Raw genomic sequence first — 20,749 nt, 5'->3', positions numbered from 1 at the left:
TCAAAAAAATGGATCAAAGAACCTGTATCAAATTTTGTGTGAAAAACGAAATTAAGTGCGCGGATGCATTCCAAATGTTGACTGTGGCATACGGAGAAGCTACCTTGGACCGAAGCAACGTTTATCGGTGGTACAAAATGTTCTCAGAAGGCCGAGAAGATGTGAACGACGAAGAGCGTGCCGGACGCCCGAGCACTTCAACAACAGACGAAAAAATTAATGAAGTGGAGAAAATGGTATTGGCCAATCGTCGAATCACCGTTAGAGAAGTTGCTGAGGACCTAAACATATCGATTGGCTCGTGCCATTCGATTTTTATCAATGATTTGGGCATGAGACGGGTCGCCGCGAAATTCGTACCAAACGCCCCTGCTCACACATCGTTGCTTGTGCGCGACTTTTTGGCCAAAAACAACACACTAATGATGCCGCAGCCACCGTATTCCCCAGATCTGGCCCCCTGTGACTTTTCTTGTTCCCTAAACTGAAGAGGCCCATGAAAGGACGACGTTACGCTACGCTTGACGAGATAAAGACGGCATCGAAGGAGGAGCTGAACAAGATAAAAAAAAATGATTTTTTGAAGTGCTTCGAAGATTGGAAAAACCGTTGGCACAAGTGTATAATATCTCATGGGGATTACTTTGAAGGGGACAAAATAGATATTCATGAATAAATAAATAATTTTTGAAAAAACACAAAATTCGCGATACTTTTTGAACACACCTCGTAGAATCTATTACTCCGGAAGAATATAAAAAAAGTAGACGTACGAGCTAAAGTGCGGCATTCAGATGATGCTTACAGTTTTGATGATTTTTCGGATAAAGTTCCAGTAAAAAAACGCAATTCTAAAGTATTACCACCATTTCCAATCGTACCAAATAAAGGTAAAACGTCAAAATCGAAAAGTTGTGATAACATTATGCGTAAAGAAAAATCCAATGAAAAACATGAAGCCACAAGATTCTCAACTTAATTCACTGACAGAGAAATCTGACGACGAGGATGACATTAATTATGACGGTACATGTTATTCTTATATTCAACATTTTTCATAATGTTCATTATAATAATATTGGATTGTTATCATCAAAAACAGAAATTGAAAAAGACGATTGCGTAAGAAAAGAAAATTTAGAATCAAATATTGCTCTTGAAAGTGTACCATCGTCAATGCGAAAACAGGATCCATTAAAAAAAAATAATTAAAAAAATTGAGGAGCAACAAGATAAACCTATTAAAATTGGTAATTTTTAAAATTTTAAATTCCTACATTACTATTTCTTACTTTTCTAATATAATCTGTGTTGTCTGCAACATTTGTTAAATTATAATATGTCATTTTGTTTTAAAATATTATTCTTTTTCTGTACAGCTTATTTGAAGGAAATTTTGTTTATTCAGCACAAAATTTTACTACAGTTTGAAGAACTGAAAAAAAACAGAGCAAACGAGACTATAAGACAAGAATCAACCTCGTTATTAACTAATACAATAGTAGACATTTGCAAATTTGCAAAAAGTCTACCGTTAAAAAATGAGGAAGATTTACAGAAAATGGAAAAAAATCTTCAAACGGAAGAGTTTCGTACAAAATGGGTATAATATTAATGAAACTTTTTTTTAGATTGATTATTAATTATTTTAATGTTGTAATTGTATAAAAATAAAAAACTGTTTTAGCACAGTTTTGTAATTGTAAATATAACTTATAAGTAAACGGTAATTTTTTAAAATTATCTTTGCAACTTTACTTTCTGTAATTGTTGCTTTAAAATTTTGAAATATACCATAATCGGATAATTTAAATATGTTTGTATATATTAATTATGACATGTGTCACATAAAATAATTTGTATTATTAATTATTATACCATAAATAATCCAACTTTAAACAGGCTCTTAAGTGTTTCTTGTTATATCCGTAATAAATATAATTGTCGACAAATAAAATGATACAATTACTTATAAGCTGTTACAGACACAATGTTCCAAATTAACGATTCTTTTTAAGACAATGAGAATAGGTCCAAACAAAAAACGGTACTATCAGAATGACTATTATTCTTTATTAAAACATATTTTTATCTACAAAAATAATACGTTATTTGCACGTTATATTTCATCTCATACTTTATGAAATTTCGCCACCGTTACAATCATTTAAAATTCTTAGGCCCGATTTTTCATTATCCGGTTAACTTGTGGTTAAACTTAACTTAATGTTTTATCCAATGAGCTTTACTCATGATGATGCCATAAGTGAAGCTCATTGGTTGAAACACCAAGTTAAGTTTAACTACAAGTTAACCAGATAATGAAAAACCGGGTCTTAATGTACCAGTCAGCAAAATGAAATCAGCCGATTTTTGTAAATTTATATTCTTTTAAAGCTTTTACTAATAAATACAAATAATTTTTCTAATAATAAAGTATCCTAGCTAAGGCCTCTTTGACGTTTATGTATTAAAAACAAGAATCGTTAATCCTGCCTGGACGTCAATGTTTCTATACAAAGGTATTTTATATGACTATAGTTCATAAAATAAAGCACTCACTTTTGTTTGAGTTTGTATCTTAACTTGTATGTATCCGAGAAAACGTAATTGTTATTGTCATTGCTCTATTTTGTTGATGTAAAAATTGTGAACTGTATATAATCTGTTTATATTTGTAGACACACAACACATATATAATACAGAGTATATATGTGACACACATAATGTTCACATTTCTACATTTGCAAAAACTAATTTACGCTATCTTTTCATTATAACTGCTTCCAATGTTACAATTTACGGTAAGAAAATTTTTATGTAAGAATATATAAGCCTACTGAAAATCTTTCTTGATTCAATTTTCCTACAGATTATTTAAATTTATATATTTCTGTAATAATGTTTTTCATCGAATTGAATAAACATATGACATTGTACTGACTGCACAAATATCAATTGCTATGTTGAATTTTCTTCCGAGTTGTTGTATCTAATTTACATTTACTGTAAGTTTATTGTCATTAAATATTACACATTATAAAAAAATATTAACCGAACATCACTTTCCAAATTGAAGAAAATGTGACTTTGAATACATAACATTCTTATTAAAACAGTTATTAATATTTAATTTAAGCAAATTTTAAGTATACGTATATTATGTTCAAATTTTAATACGTTTGTTCTATGGGAGATATGTTGTGGGATAAAATAGATAATTTAAGTAAAGAAGTTTATGAATTTAAAATTGAAAGCAAACAACAATATAATAAGTGTATGTCAAAAATGAAGGAACTAATCGCAATCTTAAAAGAGAAATTCCCAAATAACGAGATCGAAAACGAAAACAATGACTTAATATTGCTCATTGTTGCCCGATTTCCCATTATTATCTATAGAAGAATTTTGGGAATTTAATAATAGATTAAAAACGATGAAGCAATTCGTAAATTACTTGTAAGTATTATTACTTATTGTACACTTTATATCTTCTACACTTTTTTTACGTATATAATTTTTCACCGGCTGAAATAGTTCTATGAAATCAAGAACATGTACTTTTTTCATATTTAAATAATGCTATTTGAATATTTTTGACAGAAGCAAACTATTATGCAAATAGGTGGTGATACAAGCCAAGAAATAATCTCCAATATCTTGACACATACAATGGCATATGAATTAGGACACAAAATGTCTTGGACCGGTGCCAAAAGATCGATTGCTATCAAAAATACTCTGTTTATTCACATTATAATTAGTGAGTAATTAATATATGTTTTTACATTAAAACAGTTTGATATATGCTAACATGATTATTATGAGGGATATAATAATGCGTGCATCTTTGTAATAACATATTAAGAACAATGTACCACTGAAGAAGAGTAAACAATACTTAATTTCTATCTATTTTTACACGTACGCAAGTTGTCTCGCGGGAATGTGATATACAAGCGTTTTTCTGTGCTTATTGGTATTACCGGATTTTTTATTTTTATATATTTTTATATCTGTGCATATTATCATTTCTTACTATGTATGTTTGCATATATTTTTATTGTTATTATATTTCTTTGTATTATTATTTTGCGCGTATATATATATTTTTTGTGTAATATATTTTTTATTAGCTTGTGTCGCGTATTAATAACTCCTATTCGCGTGTACGTGTATCTTCTTTCGGTCTCTTCTTATCGTGTAGTTCACATCGCTGTGTTTTTTGTTTACCGTGTACGCTGAACAATGTATCGCTGAAGAAGGGTAAAGAGTACTAATGTGTGCTTTTAATTATTTGAGAAAATTATCATAGTTTATATATCCTTCGTATATACATGAATGTATGCTTTTTGGTATTTACAACCAGGGAATGGAAAGTCACTTTTTAAAAGTAACTTGTTATTGTTACTCGTTACCGAATCAAAAAAGTAACTAATTATACTGTTGTTCGTTAGTGACTCAAAATTAACTCGTGACCGTTACCGTTACATAGATAGTAACGATTCGTTACTTTGTTGTTACTTTTTTAATTTTAAAATAAAATTAGATTATGTTTAAAAATTTTTATATAATTCTAAACTTACAATTCTTAAAATAAATAATACTACAAAAATTATATAGAATTTTCTGAATAAGATTCATATAGAATTTGTTAAATATAAACTACATACATTTTTTATTGATATTTTTAATAGGAAGTTAAATAATTACGTCACAAAGGTTTGACTTTTATCTGAAGGTTTTACTTTGTAATGTAATGTAAAAATTAAACCATGAAAATATTTTACTTTATATAGTATTACATTTTTATCGGTATTAATTTACTATTTACTTTAAACAAAAGTTGACATCTGTAAAGATCGTTTTTATGCTAATACAATTCTGTGATTGGTTTATTTTACAACTATTCATCAAAACGATCTTAAATATAATATAACAACGAACTATGAATATTGATTGAATAATGAAGATTAAAAATTATATTATAAATTAAAAAGTAACGATGAAAGTAACTATTAAATTTGTTATCGTTACTAGACTGTAGCTACGTTACCGTTACAGTTACAAAAAATAAAAATTAACGCCGTTATTAATTTGTTACCAAAAAAAGTAACTATAACGATAATGCCGTTACAAATAACTCGTTACTTCCAATCCCTGCTTACAACATATGAGAAATTTCAATTTTTTGAAAGGTTTTTGTGAACATTTTATATATTTATGTATACAATAAATGCAATTTTCTATTTTTATTGATTTCATATTAATACTTAATTTTTTTATAGGTGTAGTTAATGCCAAAGATAATGGAAAAATTAATAGTATCGCAGAGATTAAGAAACACATTACAAGATAGTTTCAACACGCTGATGATATTACTTAAAAAAACAAGCCAACATTCTATAACATATGATTAATATTTTTATATACAGATTTTTATCTTTTTTTGTTTATTGTACAGTGTTACTGTTATGTGATAAGATACGGTATTACTAAAAAAAGGCACAATAATTATGACATGACTAATATTTTTATATAATATTTTTATATATTTTTATATATGTGTGTATTTTTTTGTTTATTGTGCAATGTTACTGTGATGTACGTACTGTTATTTATTCTACGATAGTACAATAAGTATTTCAAAAAATGACAATAATTCTGACTGAGTAATATTTTAAGATATAGTCATTTTTATTTTTAGTTCATTGTGCAATATTAATTTTATACGCTGTATTTATATGTGAAAGTTCAATTATGTATTTATAAAAACCGAGTCAATAATTCTAAGTAACATTTTGATATATAAATATATTTTTAGTTTATCCACTTTATTGATTTAAAATATGTATAATGAATTCTATTAAAATTATATTTACGACAAAATTTATTATCTCTTTAATTTAATGCAAATTCCTTATACAAATTAATTACGGCGTGACGAAAAAAATATTAATGTCATTAATTACTATAAGGAAGAAACTATAATAAGTAATTACTACTAAAATAATTACGTACGTCTATATAATATAAGTGATTATTATAAACTAACAGTTTTATTTTCTTACAAACAATTTTTTTTGCGTCCAAAACGTGTTTTATATCCGATGTATGCTTAGGTTTAGGTTCTATTATAAATTGGTGTAGTAAAGTTTAAATAAGCCGGTAGTCCATGGGATGATTACAATCGAATGCGAGGAGAATAATTGACTATAATGGTTGATTAACTTTTTAAGGCTTAATTACTGCATTATCAAGGCTGGGCAAAAAGTACTTCAAGTACAAAATACAAAATATTGGCAATCTTAATATTTAAATTATAAAATACAAAATATTGGAAATCTTTTGATTTGAAATACAAAGTACAACTTATATTTTGTATTTTAAATCAATATTGTCAGTATTTTGTATTGTAATTCAAATACTAATATAAGTATACTAATATTTTGTACTTTGTATTTGAAATACACTCAGCCTTACAAAATATCTTCAAGGCGTCTTTTAAAGATATCTTAAAGACATCTAAAAGATATCTTCAAGACATCTTTAAAGTATCATAAAGACATCTTTAAAATATCATAAAGATATCTTAAAGATGTCTTAAAGATATCTTCAAGATGTCTTTAAAATATCGTAAAAATATCTGAAAGATATCTTTAAGATATCTTAAAGATATCTTCAAGATGTTTTTAAGATATCGTAAAGAAGTCTTAAAGATATTTTCAAGATATCGAAAAGATGTCTAAAACTGTTGCGTAAGACTTCTAAAAGACTTCTAAAAGATGTCTTTATGACAATTATTAAGATATCTTACAAGACATGCAAGACATCTTTAAGAAGTCTTTAAGATGTCTTTTTGTCTATATGGGATCATGAAATCTGCATTACACAATATTTGATTCGTCAATGATCGGTAACAAAAAAGTAGTAATACAAGCTATATTATGGAAGACTTTTGTGTTTATTTTACAATAAAGATATATGATATTACGATATGGAATGCGCGATTAAACTTACGCGTAGTTGCATTCACAAAATATAAAATAAGTCTATTACCTTTGTCACAACGGTTCTTAACGTCGAATAATAATTTTTAAATTTTACAATCCTAATAACTAGATCACTACGTACAGCACAGAAAATTGCAGCAATATTCCAGCAATGTTGCAATGTTGAAATACTACGGAGACATTGCAGAAACATAAATTAACAATATGCCTGCAATATATCAGGAATATGACATTAATATTCCGTAAACATTGCAATATTATAATTTTTTAAGTATAAAGTAATAGCAATAAAAAGCCAAAGCAGAATATTTGCGTATAAAGTAAAAACAGTAAAAGTAATATAACTTTCTCGAATGAAAAAATTTTTAATTCTAAACAATATTTATATATTAAATATTAAAACCCAAATAAATTTATACTTAAAAATGTTATCACAAAAGTGTAATTTTTGCTAGTTAAATAAAAAATTACTTTAAATTTAAAGTACTTACGAGTACTTCACAATATTCAAATTGATTATTGTGCCCGTGCCTCTAAGGGTTGTCACTGCACACCGAAATAACACATCGTGCGAACGTGCGGCTTCAACGCGGGTGCGTTTCTTTATGCGCATTCTTCAATCGCGCTTTCATTAAAGAATGGCGAGGGGGGAGGAGGGGGGAGAAGGTAGTTGATTTATCTACCTGTTTTCGTCCAATACTTTGTTCAAGATTATCACTCTTAATACCATAAATATGATATGAATGTATACTCTGTGTAAAAAAATATCCGAAATTATTAATTGAAACACAGAAAAATTAATTTATCTATCAAAATTTATTTTGTCGCCTTTAAAGTAAGCTCCATCGAGTGCAACACACCACCGCTTGACCCAATCCTCGTTCGTTGGTTGATTGAGCTTCTTTAGCGAATTTTTTTTTTTATGGCCTCAATTGACTCAAAACGCCTTCCTCGAAATAGTAATTTTAGCTTCGGGAATAGGAAAAAGTTACACGGGGCTATATCAATACGGTGTATATGAGTATAGTGCTTGGTCGATGATATTCGTTGAGCCAAAAACTTTTGTACACGTGTATTTCTAGACTAAAATAAACGTGAAAATAAATGTGACTTTTGTGAAGCAGGAAAGCGCGACACAGATATAGAGATTAAAATAAATAAAATATAAATTATTTAGATGATTATTTATATTAAAAGTATTTTAAAGATTTTAATTAGAAATTAAATGTATAATAAATTGTGCTATACAAATATACAGGGTGTCAGGTAACGATCGCCCGTGGTTTCGTGGATTGATAAATCAAGTAAAACTGAGCAGAAAAGTCCTTTACCATTTTTTAATATTTGCCATAGTTAACGAAATAAAAATTAATAAAGTCTGCGAATAAGCGCGTATCACCGCGCGCAAGGACCGCCCGCCGGTCGCCGAGACGGCCGAGACGTAGGCAGCCGCGGCTGTTGGCGCGGTGCTGTGCGGTGAGGAGGGAAAACAGCTACTGCTTTTCCTTCCTCCGCACAGCGCCGCGCCTACAGCCGCGGCTGCCTACGTCTCGGCGATCGGCGGGCGGTCCTTGCGCGCGGTGATACGCGCTTATTCGCAGACTTTATTAATTTTTTTTTCGTTAACTATGGCAAATATTAAAAAATGGTACAGGACTTTTCTGCTCAGTTTTACTTGATCTATCAATCCACGAAACCACGGGCGATCGTTACCTGACACCCTGTATATTTGTATAGCATTTATTTCAATTAACTATCAGTCAAAACCTTACATATTTTTATGTATCATATGAGACTAATTATTAATTATTTATATTACTAATCAGTTAAATCCCTACCTATTTTAAATTATTTTTATTTGGTATTTATATTTATTAATTTTTAGTAACTAGTCATTTAAAAACACCTTTAAAATATTTCTTGAATAGTAAAAAATAACACAAGTAAAATTTGCGCCGAACACGTTATGACATGTCTTTTTCAATATTTACCGTGCCTTTATGGTACGGAAATCCTAAGATTTACCAAGTGAATGGTGGTAAAAGTTTGAAATAAACGATGATCACAGAACTGTTCAGACTTTTACCATTAAGAGTTGGTAAATCTTAGGTTTTACTGGAAAATCTTAAGATTTACCGTAGTTCGGGCTTTTACAGTAACATGTACCCCTTTTATCAGAAGAGTGCGCCTTAATTATGACTACTGACTCCATGTAATTTATATGGAGTGAAGTCGTAAATCACCTCTTATGACTTAAAATAAAAGGTGTATACAACCATTAATAAACACCCTATATGTCGGTTAGACAATAATAACATCCGATCCGCGATAACAAAAGTTGTGATAACTGCATACACGCCTAAGCTCGTAAAATTATTTTGACCGTCTTGCGTGATAAATCGATAAACGGTATCAGCGACACCGTTTTATCGATTTATTCTTATAAGATGTGTATATACGCTGAATCACATACGACAGTGTACAATAATAGCATATATGTTGCAACGACGTTTATGTAACGCAGCGTTTTGCGTTTTGTCGTATAAATTGCGTTCGGTAATATCTAAGCAACCAGAAATGTCCCGATTCAATTATACCTTACATATACAACGTCGTACTATTTCCAACATTTTTGCGATGTTTGCGAAACTTTCATACAACGCTAGGGAAACGTTGTACAGTTTACGCACATTTTATGTGCAATCGATTAATCAACGATTATCGTTTTACGTGGCGTCACATAATACTCTAGCAGTGCTGTCAGCTACTTGCAACTTTCGGCCGGATTTTTCGACGCACGCCTATTGCCCTCCCGCCGTTCACGCCTTAGAAACGATGCTGACGGACGGCGTAAATAAGGAGCGCGACACATTGTCTCAGGACCGTGCGTAATACAAAAGTTATAAGATCATGAATCATAATAACAGTCTAATTATTTAATGTTTTATAAATCTACAAAAGTTATTGAAATTCTTTTTTTTTTGATATTTTAATAATTACATTTAAGTAATATTTTATTATTACATAATTAAATAATTATTATTATACTATTATTACGTATATTATAACGTATGTGTAAAATTAAAATTTGTGCAATTTATTTATTATTTAAAATTCAAAGTTTTTAAAGTACTTTTTCAATTACATAAACCAATATAATGGTTATGACCATGCACAACTTTCCCCAGTAAAAACTTTTCTCATAATTTTTTATAAAATTCTCATAATTTTTTATGTTAACAATTCGCAAGTAATTATATAAACTTACGAAAAATTTTTTTCAAATTTTCTCACATTTTTTTCACCGAAACGTAAAATATAATATCTTGATCAGAACGAGCCTATTATAAATTCTGAAAAATTGTTCAGATTATCTAATATTTCTTAACACTTTTCCCAAATAATATAAAATAATAAATTTCATAGTTTCTCAGAATGATTGCATGTGACATTATGTGAAATTCTTTAGATTGTCTAATATTTTCTAACATTTTTTTTCAACAAAAAATAAAAAATTTGTAACTTTTTAAAACAATTCCATAATTATAAAAAATTTTTTATATTTTATCATATTTTTCTCGAAAACATCCCTGGTTAAATTTTTTCTCATAATTTTTATACAAATTGGAACATTTTTCAAAAATACTTACAATTAGAAATACTTAAAAAGTCTACATCTTTTCTTAGAACTTTTCATACATGTGAATTCTAAAATATTCTGAGATTTCTCATTTTACAATTTAAAAAAAATACTTTTTTAACTTTTTAGATTTTATAAAAAATTATACACATGTTCTGAAAAATGATACGAAAAAAATCTGAGAAAAAGTTTCACCAGGGGCCTGTATGTACGTGTAACTCGGTCCTGTGCCGAAGCATCTGCCATCTAAGGAGCGTTTAGTGAACTACAAGAGCAAGTCGGTAAGTCAACTCCTACGGTAAAACGTGGGGACAACTATTATCATACACCCTGATATGAAGTGATTTTTAAAGTTGAAATCGATACGAGTACAGAAATAGAAACTTTAAACATTTTTTTATCATTATGTATTGTCATATTGAACAATTTTTTATTTGATAATGCTATATTCAGCAAAAAGAAGCAAGTGGTTAAACGAAAAAATTTCTCGGGCCTTGGGTAATTGTACGTGCGGTTGGATAAATGGACGCGGAGGAAAAATGAGGTTATAGCCCATTCTTTTAACTACACTACACTGCACTACACTGTACTAGTGGCACTATAGTTGATCTCACGTGGTCTCACGCCTTTCAAGATGGATGCGTAAAATTGTCGACGGCGAACTTGATTTGATAAAAAAACAATTACTTGATGACTATTTAATTAAATTTAATAAACAATAGCTCAAAGAACGCAGGAAAAAACGTACTTTTGTTAGGTATAACAAAATTAAATGACTAAAGTAAAAATACGGACTTATTGCCTTATTTTCTGAACGCCAAAATCGCAAGAAAAATCATGATTTTACTTTTTCTTATTTTTTCAATTAACTACGTTTTTAAATGATATAACGTATGGTTATATATTTAAAAAATGCCTTCAGCCTACAAATATCGTCGTGATATAATTTCTATTCATCGGGAAGGTGCCAAACCACGAAGCGTACAATTACCCAGTGCGTACAATAACCCTACTTTCCCCTATATATTTCAGGGGGGCTATTCTTGAAAGTCGCAACTACAGTTGCGTATACGCAAGTAGCGAGTTACGAGTGATCGCTTTGGGAAATCCCTAGATCTCTATTCTTGAAATAGTTGCGTATACGCAAGTATCAAGTTGCGAATACTTGCAATAGAAAATCTCTAGAACGGTATTCTTGACAGACGCAAATGCAATCGTATACGCAACTTACCATTCGCAATGTAACAAATGGGTTATACCATACTTTTCTCTCGAAACGTATACGTTATTGTTGTGAGTAGTCTAATTTTAAAAACTTACAAATTTCTAAATTTTAATATAAATAATGTTTTTAAAAAATTAACTTTTTATTTAACTTAATTTAATCTTAATGTAACTTTTAACAAGTTAATTTTTGTTCGTGTAACATTTAACGTAAATAAATTAATTTTATAAGCCATTAACTTTAGCTTAATTAAGTTAAAAAAATGTATATATATATATATATATATTATATATATATATATAAATTTTTTGAACTTAATTATATAAGCTAAAGTTAATGACTTATAAAATTAATTTATTTACGTTAAATGTTACAAATATTACGAAAAAAATTAACTTGTTAAAAGTTACATTAAGATTAAATTAAGTTAAATGAAAAGTTAATTCTTTAAAAACATTATTTATATTAAACTTTAGAAATTTTTAAGTTTATACATATATATATATATATATATATATATATATATATATATATATATATATATATATATATATATATATATATAACCTATCCAACTTTGGTTATGCGAGTAGAAAAGACAGAGGAGAAGAAAAGCATACATCTTTACGTATACAAAAAAATCTAATTAATAAAAATGGATCTGGAAGACGTAATATTAAATATGCCAATTATAAATGCATTAGAAAATGCTGAAATAGCGGAACAACGAAGGAGAGATTTCCATATTAGGGATGATTTGTTTCAGGCTAATTTTTTGAAAAATATGAATTTTCTTGAAAATGTTTAAGTCAAATTACTTACCTTTTCAATCGCTATGTATATCGTAAACTTTCATAAACACTATTGCGCAATAGACTTTTGGTCTAATGTTTGTAGAAAGTTAAGTATATTTTACAACGTTGCCAAGCGTATTTCAGCCTAACAGAAAACGTATACGTTTCCAACTGCGAGTACTACAAAACAGTACTCAAGAATGCGACATGAGAAGCGTATACGCTTTCGGACCGTTCGCAACGTTCGTATACGCAAAGTTGCGTATAGATTCAAGAATAGGGCCCCAGGTATTGGTATTTATGATATTTTAAGAGAAATGTTTATAAGAAATATATAAATGTTATAATTTAACAAAATTTACTCATTGAATGTTATTAATTATTATACTCGTATATTAAAAAAATAAAAGTTTTATGATATAGGTACAGGATGTTTTCTAAAAAGTGGACTTCACTGCAGCAACAGATATGAGTCACTAAACAAAAAAAAATTTATATAAACATGTCTTATCTGATTTTGTTTTACAGTACAGTCATTTTTATGCTTCAGTAATGTGCAATTACTCTTCATAAATATAGACGGTTATTTAAGCATTTTCTACCTTTGATCTGTATTTATTTTCTACGGAGAAAATTAGCGTACTTTATTATATAAAAAAACTGTATATAAATACAAATACATGTTAAATTGTATCTCTGTAATAATTGTATTATTTGAGGAGTTGTTTAATACATGTAATGAGATTTAAGTTAATATTACTATTCTTTTAATAAACTTAACGTGACTTTTAACAGACACAAATATATTTTAGGAACATTGAAAGAAAAACAAAGAATATTAGAAAAGTGAAATAGCAATGAGAGAAATAAAAATAAATAAATATTATCACGATGTGTCAGCAAAGAAGCAGTACATTTGGGTCACGCATTATACGCGGAATTACGCATTTTCCCCTCGAAAAAATTTTATGTTGTACATACATGTCGTTTATGTTCATGAGCAGAAATTATAAAAATTATAGTTAAGAAATTGTGCGGCCAACGTTACATTATTAGCCCACTTATTGTAGAAATAGCAACGAACTATCGGGAACTCAAGAGATCGTCAACACAACATCTGCATAAAACATTTTGCCATGTCAAAGTATTTTTGCAAATTCTTTCAACTTATCTGAGTTTAATCCTCCGAATTATGATTACAATTACGTTTTGAACAAATTTTGGGATCAGAATTCTTTTAATACAGATTTCTATAACGAAAACTATAATTCAGATGATGTCACTTCAATCGACCTTGATTATGTACGTACGTCATACAAATATCGATGCACATGGCAACATATCGATGACACAATAAATGCAGATGCAATTTTTAGACGACTAATCGTAATGGTTTTCATTTTTCTCCGTGCATACATATTTTTTTTACAAGCACACATCCCTCATAGAACTCCGTCCGCTGTAGTTGAATTTTCATATACGATTCTTTTGGCAAATTTAAAATGAAATAGTGGCTACTTTAGTTGCGTTTCAGTTTAATATTCCATGACGCAATTTATTAGAAAGGCTCTGAAGAAGTAAATCAAACTGAATAAATGCCGTGAGAACCAACACAAGATGTTTATGTGAGAATTAATATAATTGACAAACAATTATTAGACGTTTTGATCCTCTGGTTTGGATCATCCTTATTGTTAGTGTAAACTTATTATTCCACATGCGATGATAATCAGGCTTGTGTAACGCAGGTACAAAAATGGATAGTCGAAAATGATGCAGTACAATTTTAGTCAATGTGACCATTCAAAAAACTTGCCACACAATGACACAGATCGCAATGTATCCCACTGCAATTGTACTGCATTATTTTTAATTGACAATTTTTGTACCTGTGCTACATAAGCCTGATTATCGTCGCATGTGAAATAATAAGTTTATACTGAAGATGATCCAAATCAGAGGATTGAAACATCTAATAATTGTTTGTCAATTACACTAATTCTCTCATGAACATCTTGTGTTGGCTCTCACGGCATTTATTCATAGTTACATTTATTTTTATATAATACTTTTATGTAACATTTTTACACGCATTTTTAAGTAGATATATTAAAATTCATGTATTTAAAAAACTTTAGCTCTTACAAAATTCTTATAATCTTTCGAAGTTAATACCTAGAAACAAATAAAAGAGAGACTAATACACATCAATATTGTTTACATTTTGACATTTACAAATGTGTGTGAAGTTGGCCCCGCACTTTTTGAATTTTATATTTTCTTTTTTAATTGTGCTGTATTGTGCTACGTTTGTGCTAATTTGTGCCGCAATTCGCAGCTTAATAACATGAAGTATTTTTTTTTATAAATAAAAAACCAAATTTTTGCCAGCCCTGCACTTTCAAACTTTGTATTTTTTCTAATTATACTGCTTTGGGCTACGTTTGTGTTGACTTGTGTCATAAGAAAAAAGTTGATAACTCAAACAAAAATTACAAAAAAGAAATTAATAATATTAATTACCAGCTCCGCACTTTTTCGCGACACAGTTCAAATATAAATATATGAAATATAAATAATTTGTAATGGTCGTAATATTTAAAGAAATATAGATATTCTGGGAGTTATGGTTTTATATTGAGGTATAGCTGAAGTAAAAACAAGAGATAATGACCTCTAAAAGCTTAAATATTGATAAAAATTAATAAAAAAGAGGAAGGGTAAGTAAAAAATTTTACATTTTTGAAATTTCTTCAGTTGTGCCGGATTGTGCTAGAGTAGCACAACAACTATTCTTAATGACAACATTTCTGCAGAGCAACATACTTTGCAGTACAGACAAATTTATGGAGCAGACGTTAGGAAGTTACTATCAATATAAACAGAATTAAAAAGAAAAAAAAATTAGGTTAACCTTTTATTCAGATACATTACTTCTTTTTGTATTATTACAATTTTCCGACTACCAATCATTGGAAATGGACTACCAAACGTCAGTAAGCAACCACCAAACGAATGCTTACTGTTATAATTTCTTATGCAGTCTGCAAAGCCAAATTTTATAAAAGGGAGGCCAACTTCACGCAAGTATGTCTTTTTTTTATATTATTAATTATAATTTCGACTACCAATCGTCGGGAATGGACTACCAAACTCCACCAAACGACCACCAATCGAATAGTAATGATCGTTACTAGATTTTTAATAGTGGGGGGGCCAACTTCACGCAGCTCGAGCAGTGCCAAATGATACGTATAGGCACCTGCTGAAAAATTATTCTCACATTACTTCTACATAATTTTTCAGAATATCTGTATAATTTTATAGTTTTTTCAGATTTTTTTATAAGAATTAGATTATTTTTCATAAATACTTTGAATGTCTACATCTTTTATCAAAATTTTTAAATTTGTTAACTATGAAGTATCTTAAGATTTCTATTATTTTTTGTTCTATAATTTCAGATTAATTGTTATAAAATGTAAAATAGTTAAAAGTTTATAAAAATTGTAAGATGAGAAATCTCAGAACATTTTGGAATACACACGTATGAAAAGTTTAAAGAGAAAATGTACACTTTCCAAGTAATTCTAATTATTTCCGAAAAATGTTCCAATAAAAAGTTATTTAAAATTCTTCAAATTTTCTAACACTTTCTTAAATCTTTCTCTAACAAAAAATGAAAAATACCATAATTTCTCAGAACATATGAGAATTTTTCATATTTTTCCCGAAAACATCCCTGATAAAATTTTTTCTCGTAATTACTTTTTATACGAATTGAAACATTTTTCGGAAATAATAAGAATTACTCGGAAAGTGTACATTTTCTCTTTGAACTTTTCATCCTACAATTTTTATAAAAAATGCTTTTAACTATTTTACATTTTATAACATTTTATCTGAAATTATAGAAGAAAAAATAATAAAAATTTTAGGATACTTCATAGTTAACACATTTAAAAATTTAAAGAAAAGATGCAGACATTCAAAGTGTTTATGAAAAGTAATCCAATTTTTATAAAAAAATCTGAAAAACTATACAAATCTATAAAATTATATTACAGATATTCTGAAAAATTATATAAAGAAAAATTATATAAAGAAAAATCTAAGAAAAGCTTTTTAGCAGGGGCCTGTACGTATCATTCGGCACTGCTCGCGACGCGCGCGCGCGTACCGGCCAAAGCAGCTATCATCTAACAAGCGCTTAGTGTATTACAAGTTCTGTCGGTATAAATGCTCTCAGGGTAAAACGCTATAACATTCATTAATAATTCCCCTGTACAATAGACTGATATATAATAGACAAAAAAAACTTTTGCTATGTTTCTCAGTGCACATGCATATTCATAAAATTGAATATATTATTTATGTAATTGATACATATTTAACAAAGATATCATAGTCCATTTCAAAATTAGAATAAATAGAGGAATAATTTCACTGATTAACCACATCAGAGTTCCTGATTATTGATTCTCTCAGCAAGAGAATTATTAATGTAAATTTGAGAACAAGATTAAGTAAGAATTAATTCGAAACATACAGCTATAAGCTTAAATAATTAAATATTTTTTAAGATTTTTATCTTTTAAATTACTTGGTTTTATATTTCAAAATTTATCATTTTTTTTACAATTTTTTCAAAGTTTTTTGTTTACGATTTGCATAAAACATTTTTATAAGTTGCAAAAAAATATTTTCTGCATTCTGGAAACATTTCTGCGTAAAATGCCGTAAAGCTGACTTTGCTATCATTTTTTCTTTAGCCAGAAAAAATTCATAAAGAAGTCAAGTTTTTTTCAAAAAAAGTTTTTTGCGATTATTTAAAAAATACTGAGTGATGGAAAAAAACGGACAACGTAGTCGTATTCAACGCATCAGAATCCTATAGAAACATCATTCAAAGTTTAAAGCACAAGAACCACCCTTCCCTAATTTTGTAGACCTGTGTAATTCTAATTTTCCGAAAAATGTATGATCAATATTTGACTTATTATTTGCCATTTTCTTTGTTATAGATAATTCGTATATATTTATCTAGTTCTCTTATCTACAGTTCTCTTTTTTTTTGATCAAATTTGTAAATACCGTTTTGCGCTATAGTTAAATACGTACATACAGTACGCTTAGGTACATATCTAGCATAGGAAACAGGTGTAGAAAGATATTAACTTTAGATACAATAACCTTTTGAATATCACTGCAATGGTCTCCTCCTACAAATTATACGTACCTATAAAAAATATCATTATTTTTTAACATAGCAAAAGTTTCAAACAAACTTCAAGATGGTCGTTTTGAAATAAAACTACCTTTTATTTGATAATCTATACACGGAAAAAAAACTTACTTGTTTCGAGCAAATACAATTTCCTAAATTAAAATTTCTAAATCCAAAGAAATAATCATTTTGAAGTAACAAATTTGTTTTGTTTCTATGAAATATTATCTTCAAAGCAAATAATTTATCAATGAAGAAATATTTCATTGGAACAAAAATATAACTGTTTGGCAGTAGAAAATTTTTTTATTAAAACTAGTACCTCTAATTACTTGAATCTGACTCTTGTTAATAAGTAAACATTTTCCTTCAATGTATGACATGAATACTAAAAATAATTTATTAATATATTGTATCAATTAAGATATATATATATATATATATATATATATATATATATATATATATATATATAAACAATAATTTTTTGTTCAAAGTACAAATTTTACTTAAGTGAAGCAAATTTAGATTTTAAAGATTACTATGAGACAAAAATTTCAAGTAAAATTTTTGTTTTAATGCAAAAAATATATTTCTAGAAATGATAAATTTATCTTTCTCTCTCTTTTCTAATCATGATTCTAATATTAAGAAATTAACATTAATTGAAAACTTTTATCTCAAAAAATTATATTTTTGTTCTTTCATCACTTCTACATGTTTTAGGTAAAATGTTTTATTAATAACATAATGTTCAATAATTAACAAAAAATATAATTAATATATACATATATAAAGTGTCATTGTCTAAAAAGAATATGTTTACGTAAAAGTATATTTTTTTTAATGAAAATAAATTTATTTCATTTTTTAAAATGATTATCATTTTATATAAATAATATATTCTGTTATAAGTATAATCGAATTAATAATTATCTTAAAAAAATTAATAATAATTTTATTTTACATAATCATATTTTTTACACACGTTTTTTTATTGTTAATTAATAATTTTTTAACATGTTTGCTCAATTGTCAACTTCTGTACTTCACGTACATAATTATATTAAGAAAAAAATTATGCCAGTTAATGTTTATAAAACTGTACATGAAACTGTTATTCCACAATAATTCGAATGCGTTTGATATTTATTATTTATTATTCATATGACGCTCATAATCGGTTCGACTCAAACGTGCTAACAATACTTCGTTTCGGATCGTAAGGCTCATCATACAAGATTTTCCCGTAACACGTTATGTTGCGTTAAATATGTACGTAATCTTAAACTTTATTCAACGCACGAAGAAAATCGTAAAATAACGTAAGTTGACACACTTACGCTACGTTACGATTTTCTCTGTATGTTGAATACAGTTTAAGATTACATATGTACTTAAAGCAATATAATGCGTTACTGAAATGCTTGTGCGGTAGGCGTAAGGAAGAGATTCGATTCTCAATTGTTGAGACTCGCATTCATTTCTTTGCCATGCTGCTGTACTGGCAAGCGCCACGCGCCATAGCTCGCGCAGGCTTGACGAGAGCAGCACCAAAGTAACAATTGAACTCAACCAAAAATCTTTCTTGTGGTCCGAAACGGAAGCATTGTTAGAACGAATCAAACTGATCTGAGTGTTATCGGCATTAATAATGTATCACAGGCTGTGAGTGTGTTTCAAACTGCAATAAACTGCGTATAAAACGTGATAAATGTGATTCGGCAGTGAACTGCTTCTCCCGTGAATTCGCTTAATTGCTTCCCGGCTTAAAAAACAATAGTGGCAAGACACCATTTCAAGAATTTTTCAATTGTTGCAATAATGGCTGACGAAAAAATAAAAACAATTTTGAAAAAACTGAAAATTGAAAATCTTACAGACGTCTTTGAAAGTAAGTAGAAAGATTTTTGTATTGTTACGTGTCTTATTTATATAAAATATTTTCTTTATAATAAAAAACTACAATATACACCTAAAATATGAAAATTGCAATAAGCAATACATATTTTTTTTCTATAATACACATTTTCTGTTTTAAATAAACATTGCTTTAAATACTATCTTTTTCAGAAAATAAAATTAAAGAAGAGGATTTACAATATTTAACTGAAGAGCTTATTGCACAATTAATTGAATCTATAGCACCAAGAGCACGTTTTTTAAACTATTGGAAAAAAAATTACATTAAGGACAACATTTTAACCGATTCTGTGCATAACTTAGAAAATCCATCTAAAAAGAGAAACATATGTTTTATAATTTTATTTATGATGCCAGTGATTACGACAAAATATTTTAATCAAGTAATTTTTAAAAATAACAATTATGTCCTAGATCTAACTTTTTTCAAATATTATAATACTGAAAGGTTATAATTAATATGCTAAATTAGTATAAAAAAGTAGTAACTTGATTACAAAAGATTATATAAATAAAATTTATTTTTATAATTAAATCATTAATGATAGCGCAACTATATCTGAGACTTTAAATGAACAAACAGATTCAGACAAAGAAAATTGTATAGAACGTCAGCAAGCTTTTTCGAGTGAATCACAATTTATAATTCTGACTATGCCATCTATAAGAAAATTGCTTCAAAAAGAAAGTGCTGAACAACGTATAATAAAAATGTATGATAAAAACGGCGAATTTACTGAAAAAAATCGCAATAAAGTGTGTGACATTCTTATTTCGTATCTTGAAAATAAACATGCAAGGTAAAATGTTTATTTTTTTAAATATATATTATCTATGCTCTTTCTTAAAATTTTATAATATTTACACTTAATAATAATACATTTTATTATTATAGGAGAAGCAACGAAATTTGTAATAAAATTAGCA

General features: G+C 28.1%; 1 protein-coding gene and 1 long non-coding RNA gene across 7 annotated transcripts in view; one reads left to right on the top strand and one right to left on the bottom strand.

Annotated features, from left to right (window-relative positions):
• Positions 1-20,749, bottom strand: part of LOC120358916 — a 97,426-nt gene that overhangs the window by 64,756 nt on the left and 11,921 nt on the right. The window contains exon 1 of one of the 4 annotated variants that reach the window (XR_005575800.1): positions 7,505-8,235. The exons of 2 other annotated variants lie outside the window; for them this stretch is intronic. Coding sequence is in view for 1 of the 2 variants with exons in the window: in XM_039454748.1 (XP_039310682.1) it covers positions 7,505-7,626 (122 nt within the window). In the remaining variant the exon portion in view is untranslated. Of the gene's footprint in view, positions 1-7,504; positions 8,260-20,749 lie in introns of those variants that run through there. One more of the 4 variants, XM_039454748.1, reaches the window with a different exon arrangement.
• On the top strand, positions 650-3,921 carry LOC105203968. 3 transcript variants are annotated; one of them, XR_005575803.1, is made up of 4 exons: positions 650-1,026; positions 1,103-1,250; positions 1,380-3,008; positions 3,197-3,921. It is a non-coding gene; the product is annotated as an uncharacterized LOC105203968 (long non-coding RNA). The 3 variants fall into 3 exon arrangements; XR_005575804.1 differs by having other exon boundaries at positions 1,380-3,459; positions 3,604-3,921; XR_005575802.1 differs by having other exon boundaries at positions 1,380-3,921.

This window comes from Solenopsis invicta, chromosome 11, assembly GCF_016802725.1.
Source record: "Solenopsis invicta isolate M01_SB chromosome 11, UNIL_Sinv_3.0, whole genome shotgun sequence".
Lineage (NCBI taxonomy): Eukaryota > Metazoa > Arthropoda > Insecta > Hymenoptera > Formicidae > Solenopsis > Solenopsis invicta.
Note: the sequence above shows the minus strand (reverse complement) of the source record. Positions and strands in the feature narration are given on the sequence as shown.